General features: G+C 53.4%; 1 protein-coding gene across 3 annotated transcripts in view; it reads right to left on the bottom strand.

Annotated features, from left to right (window-relative positions):
- Positions 1-4297: 4297 nt before the first annotated feature.
- Abo (ABO, alpha 1-3-N-acetylgalactosaminyltransferase and alpha 1-3-galactosyltransferase) overlaps positions 4298-6700 on the bottom strand; it is an 11727-nt gene continuing 9324 nt past the window's right edge. For all 3 annotated transcript variants that reach the window (XM_017800191.2, XM_008841372.3, XM_029567489.1), the window contains one exon: positions 4298-5468. In XM_017800191.2, coding sequence (XP_017655680.1) covers positions 4778-5468 — 691 coding nt within the window. In that variant the 3' untranslated portion in view covers positions 4298-4777. The remainder of the gene's footprint in view (positions 5469-6700) is intronic.

Raw genomic sequence — 6700 nt, 5'->3', positions numbered from 1 at the left:
CTGTAAGGACAGGAAAGGAGGGCAGTGGGGTGGGGGGCTTCAGTAGCAGAGAAGATGCTGGGACCTCGCAGACTCTGTCCACCAGATCAGACCATGGGAGGAGAGTCAGTTCCCCGGCTGCCCACAGTGCCCCACACTGGGCAAGGATGCTGTTTGGACTCTGGCTCTGACCACGTGGGCAGGTGACCTTGGGAAAGTCTTTGGACCTTCGTCCCAAATATCACACATCAGAGGGAGAGAAGGAGGAATTCTGACATAGCCTGGATATGGTCGGTACAGCCTTTAAAGCAACTTGTGGTAAATGGAGTTCCCGTGACCATTGAGGATGACAGACCTGATGGGGGGAATTTCCCACCCACCACCAAGCACACTGGAGTATATGGGGAAAGAGACACTGTCTTAGAGATAACCACTCACAGGAGGGCTCAGGATGGAAGATTCCTGATGTCCTGGGCATGTCCTATGGGAAGGAAATGGGAACAATGCCTGTGGGTACAGAAAGTTCCAGAAGCAGAATCCATACCTGTCTAGACAGTGGATTCTCTCCTCTCAGGAGATGGGCCACAGGGCCTCTTGAAATTCATCAAACCCAAGGACCAGGGTGTTCTCAAGAGGTCTTTGAAAATGGCCACTTAGGCTAATTACCTCCTGGAGACCCTCTAGGTCTCCTATTTCCATGATTCCGTTAAGAATCCAGGAAAGGAGTTGAAGAGATGGCTTGGGGGTTCAGAGCACTGGCTGCTCTTCCAGAGGGCCAGGGTTCAGTTCTCAGCATCCACATGGCAGCTAAGAACCATCTGTAACTCCAGTTCCAAAGGAGTTCTTTGGACCTCTTCTGGTCTCTGAGGACTTTGTACACCGCTAGTACATTTACATCCAGGCAAAACACTTATATACATAAAAATAAATAAATAATAAATAAATAAATAATTAAAAAAAAGGCGAAAACCAAAAAGGGAAAATCTGGGGGACACATGATCAATCCCTGTGGTACAGGGAAGTCCCGGGGTGCAGTGAGTTCAAGGTCAGCCTGGTCTACAGAGTGACCTCCCGGCCACCTGGGGCTACAGGGAGATCCTGTCTCAAAGCAATGAAGAGTTAACTCTCATTTAAAACCTCAGCAGCCTCGAGGGCGAAGGGGAATGACTGGGTCTTCTGTTTGTGGAGTGTTTTTTTTTAATTTACTTAGACAAGCCACTGTCTGAGGACCACGTAGTGTACAGCAGTGCAGGTACCCACCATTACGGTCAGGAGCCTCTAAGGCCCTCTGTCTGTTCTCCCTTTCCCTAAACCTAATCCCTAAACCTAATCTAGGTTTCCTGAGGGACCCACCGTGGAGAGGAAAAGGGAGAAGCCTGTGCCAGGCAGAGAAATCGAAGTTAAACCTCACATTATTTACTTTTCACACAGTGGTCATCAGCTGTAGAACAACCCGAGGGAGGTTTTTGTTTTATGTTCCACAGTTTGCTAGTCAGGTTTTAAGTCAACACAGCAGTTTTAAGCTCTTTGGTCAGCACATGGCTTAACTTGCTCAGAGAACGTCTGCACATTCCTACGTACTTGCTGATGCCCTTTTCCTTTTCATTCAAAGAGATGAGGTAAGAGAGGACAGAGAAGGCACTGACGGAATCCCTGTGGCTAAATAACAGCATAAGGTGAAGATTCAGTCTCCTCCAGAGGAACGTTTATAAAGTCTCCTGGAGCCAGCTACCAGAGGTCAGCTCCAGAAAATCTGAAAGGATTCTTCTGTTAGAAGTGTATGGGAGGACCTTCCTCGTTAGTGAGAAGGAGATAAAATTAGCAGCCCGGGGAGCTCAGCCTCACTAATTTTGGCCATTCCCTCACCTGCAAGGACTCTCTCTGGTTCCTCAGTTTGCTGGTGAGGTAACTGTCTTCAATCGATTTTAACTGTATTTCTGTGTCTGGTTTGCTTTGATGCTGCTGATGTTATGAGCGTTTGCTTCCTTCTCCTAGCCTGGTACTGAGGACTGAGCCCCCAGGAGCGGACTGCTCACTAAGACAGCTCATGCAAACCCAGAGAGCTATCCATCCAAACACATGCATGAATACGTACACAGAATCACAAGAAATACGGGTGGTCACGACGACACGAGTCCTTAAGGACACAGCTCCTCAACTGTCACGCTCAAAGATACGAATGCAAATGCGGAATTTATGATATTCAATCAACTCAACGGAATTTAAATGAACGGACAAAAGCAACGAGGCCAACTTCCATGTACCCGACACTCAGTCCCATCCGGCCGGAGACCATCCCCAAGCGGGAACGAAGAGAGCAGGGGTGTTGGAGGTGGACACGGGAAGATGATAGAGGATGTGGGGACACAGGGCCAACTCGAGTCGGCCATTTCTAGGACCCCTCTGGCCGCTATGGGGAGTGTGGAAGGTGGGGGCCAGGATAGACACACAGGACTAGGGCCCCACTGTCCACTACCCAGACAGACATGATGCTATCCTGGGGCAGGCTGACAGGGGTGGGGGTGATGGAAAGGGCAGGGCTGGGCTACCGGCAGGATAGGTAGGCTCTTTGGTGGTGCGTGGCAGAGGGGTGTCACAGGTGAATGCGGAAGCACCTGAAATTGTCCCCATCTAGAGAGAGGGACATGGGAGAGGAGCAGGTCGGAGGGCAGAAGTCTGACACGGACAGGAGGGACCAGGTAGGCATCCTGGAGGGGCCGTGACAGAGCTTCCTGTTTGCCCCACAGTGGGGGTGGGTTGGGATCAGCCTTTGGATATGGGCAGAGCAGAGTCTCTGGGCAGAACTAGATCCTGAAGGTCAGGAGGTGTCACGAAAAAGCAGATGAGGTGACTGAGACTGCTCGGCTGGCCAGACGTGAAACGCAGCAATCCCTCAGTGCAAACGAACCCTCTAAGCTGGCCTGATTGGTTGCCGCTTGATGGCCCCTGGGTGGCCTGCAGCCACCAGGAAAGATCAGAGGCCAAGCACCACCCAGTCCTCACAAGAACGCCATCAGCAGAGGCCTGCCCAAGCTCCCTGGTCCATGCCATTGTCCTGTTCCTGAGACCCCACCCTGTTGAGTGGCTTCCAACTGAATCAATGTCACAGGACATCAAATGCTTCTGGAAAGTTCCACCCTCCTTCAAATACCCAAACAGCCCCAAGGGAAATAACACCAAGGGGAAAGTTTCCAGACACAAAACCATTGTTGAGGGCACGAGGCCGATGGGACAGACAGCCGGGCTGCTCAACACGGGAGAAAAGCAGCACAGATATCCACACGGGAAGCAGAATGCATGCAGCCAGCACAGATATCCACACGGGAAGCAGAATGCATGCAGCCAGCACAGATATCCACACGGGAAGCAGAATGCATCCAGCCAGCACAGATATCCACACGAGAAGCAGAATGCATGCAGCCAGCACAGATATCCACACGGGAAGCAGAATGCATGCAGCCAGCACAGTGCTCTTGGTGCTGAGCACAGGGTCCCGGCTCAGCCTCTGGCTGTGAAGTCTGATAGACTGGCCATTGTCTGAGCCAGAAACAGCAGCCTGCCTGCCATCAGGAGCCTGGGTAAGGAGAAGCCCCAGGCTCTAGGCCCTGCTCTCCTGCCAGGTGGGGCGGCCACAGGCCTCTCAGCCATGAGCTGTGTTCATTTTGAATTAGGGGAAATCATTTTCTTGGATGCTTGGTAGTGACAGGAAAACACGCCACACGGCATCAGGGTGTTCTACAACAGGAAAGCACCCAGAAGTCACGAAATTTGCCAGCTACAGAAGAGAGCTGGAGACTACTCTGTCCTTTCCAAGTGAAAAAAAGCACACCATTCAAGGAAACAGGACTTCAGGGCCCAGAAATCCTTTTGGAACAAGACAGATGGGGTTTCAAGGCAATGAAGAAGTTTCGAGCTGGGAACAGTGGCACCAGGAGTTCAAGGCCACCCTTGGCTACATAGGGAGATTGAAGCCAGCCAGAGCTACATGAGACTATGCCTCAAAAACACAATAAAGGTAAACATTTCAAAGTGTCGGATCCCTGCACTGTCAAAAAAAGAAAAGGAAAAAAAGTAATCTTTGTGCTGGAAATTTCCAAAGTAAACAAAAGTATGACAATGGTGTGATAGACTGGCAAGCAGCAAGTTCAGTGTCTCTCTAAAAGACAGGGTCTGGGCTGGGGATGTGCCTCAGCGGCAGAGTCCCTACCTAGCGTCCATGAGGCCCTGGGTTCAATCCCAAGAACCTCAAAGGAAAAGAAAAGAACAAAAGAAAGAAAATTAAGAACTTATTATCATCTAGAAATACATTTATTTCCAGTAACAGAGAACTGGCAATCCTAAATCAATCAAAATTGGCCAAAGGCAATGATCAACCAGGCCCCTTCCACCCGATCTGGCTCGGTGGGAGCTAAGCACCCCCAGGCCAGGAGGCTGCAACCCTCCCTCCTTGTCCACCTGCTCCGGAGGGTGCTGTCCAGCTGGCAGGGCTCCCTGCCGAGGGAGGGGACAGGCCTGAAGCTGAAGATGTAACCAGACGGGTTTCCTCCTCATTTTGGAGGCTTCACCTGTGTCCCATCATGTCCCAGAGCTGAAGCACTTCAGGCATGTAGGCCACTCGAGGCGGTGGCCTCCCCAGGGGGCGAGGTCGAGGTGGGCTAAGTGGTGCTGGACCTGCTTGAACCAGAGGTGGAGCAGAGTTAACACTTCGGCAGCTCCTCTCAAACCAAGTCCTTCCGGCTCTGCACAGCCAGAGAGACCCAGCTGCAGGCCCCCTTTCTACTGCAGCTGGGAAGCCCAGCTACCGGTTCCGTATTTTCTGGTGGTTTTTGGGAACGGCCGCAAATCTCAGCTTCTTGATGATGGAGGGCCAGCCCAGCAGCCGCTGGTCCCACATGTACTCTGGAGACAGCACCTTCGTGGGCTTGTGATATAACAGGTACTTGTTGAGATGGCTTTCGTCATGCCACACGGCCTCGATGCCGTTGGCCTGGTCTACCACCATGGCCTGGTGACAGGCCTTAGTGAGCTTGCTCACCTCCACCACGGACCCCCCAAAGAAGGCCCCCATGTAGTAAAAGTCACCGTTGTCCCAGGGGATGTAGGCTTGGGACTGGGGCCGGCGCTCGTAGGTGAAGGCCTTGCGCCCGCTGCGGTAGAAGCCGGGATGCAGGGTGCCGAAGAGCGCAGACAGGATCTCCACACCCACGTGGTCCTGGAACTTCATGTCCACGTCCGCACACACCAGGTAATCCACCTCCTGCAGGAAGCGCTGCTCTGAGAAGCGGCTGATCATCTCCATGCGGTGCATGGACACGTCTTGCCAGCGCGTGTAATTGCGTACAGATAAGACCACCAGCTGCCGGTTGGCTCCCAGGGGCACCTGCGGCACGTCAGCCGGCCGGTCAGTGAAGACGTAGTATGTGACCCTGTGTCCTACCATAAAGTGCTGCTCTGCCGTCTCCAGGAACAGCTTCAGAAAGACCACGTACCTGTCGGGAGGACAGAAGGAGGGGGAGGGGCTCAGCTGCAGCCGGATCAGGACCCACCAGGGCCCAGGGTACATGAGCCACAGCCTCCTGAAGGCTGGAAGCAGCATCACCCCCATTTTCCAGCAGTCGGGTACCTCACTTCACCCTCCTCTGCTGCAGACGGGTAACATGGGCAGCACATCTTAAAATGAGTACCAGGGTAGATTCCCTCAGGTACCACCCCCACCAGCAGGCCACCTCTCCATAGGTCTATCCCCCTGCCTATAAAAATGACAGTACCATCCTGACACATCCCCCACCTCACACCCCTGCCCTGGCCAGAGTGGAGCCTGAGCCCACAGGGCTCCCCTTTCTAAGGCTGAGAGAGCACAGAGTGGTCTGAGATCCCCGATGGTCTAGTACCCACACCTCTGCTTTGTTGAGCTCTCTGGTGCCCTGTCTTAGGAAAGTCTTGATACTGTCCTCTGTCAGAGGGTTAAGGATGTCTTATGCACAAGGCCCTGGATAAATCACTTATGTCCCTGAGTCCTGTGAACTCCATCAGAGCAAGAATCAGTTCTCTCAGGGAGGGTAGGGAAGGGGAGACAGGCATCCCAGAAACAAGGGCACGTAAGGACCTACCCAAGACCAACTATGTTGCCTCCCAGCCCACAAGTGTTTGCCTGCTTCAGATGGCTGGCCAGCCCCCAAGGCCATGCACCTCCACCATGGGGACAGGGATCCCCATCGTTTGGCAGATGTGCCAGGCCCCACCCCTCCGTGTCAGAAGCAGACGTGTGGTTGCTTTCCCTGTGCCTGCCTCACACCTGGACCTTCTGTAGATCCCTCAAGGGGACACATCTCATGGGACAACGTGGTAAAAGAGCCCAGGTAGGGTAGGAAGCACCCAAGTACAGGCCAGTCACTGCAAGAGGAGGGGCCACCATGGCGTGCAGCTGGGCTTCCAAAGCCCTCAGAGGCCTCCTTCCCACAGAAAAAGCACCTGCCCACACCTCCCAGGCCTCAGGCAGCACGCAAGGCATGTAGTATGTGTTGTGCTGTGTGATGTGCCGTCTTTGGCCTAGGAGCTGACACCATTCTCAGGGTGCCTTAGGTCCCTCCAGCCACCCCCAGCCTCTGTCAAGTGCAAAGGCCTCACCCAGCACTGCAGGAAGAAAATGCCTCTTCCCACACACATGTGGGCTCTCCTCCCTCAGCCTCCTGCAGGTCCTGCTTCCTACAAGACAAGCTAC

Source organism: Nannospalax galili, unplaced genomic scaffold, assembly GCF_000622305.1.
Source record: "Nannospalax galili isolate Female #2095 unplaced genomic scaffold, S.galili_v1.0 scaffold8141, whole genome shotgun sequence".
Lineage (NCBI taxonomy): Eukaryota > Metazoa > Chordata > Mammalia > Rodentia > Spalacidae > Nannospalax > Nannospalax galili.
Note: the sequence above shows the minus strand (reverse complement) of the source record. Positions and strands in the feature narration are given on the sequence as shown.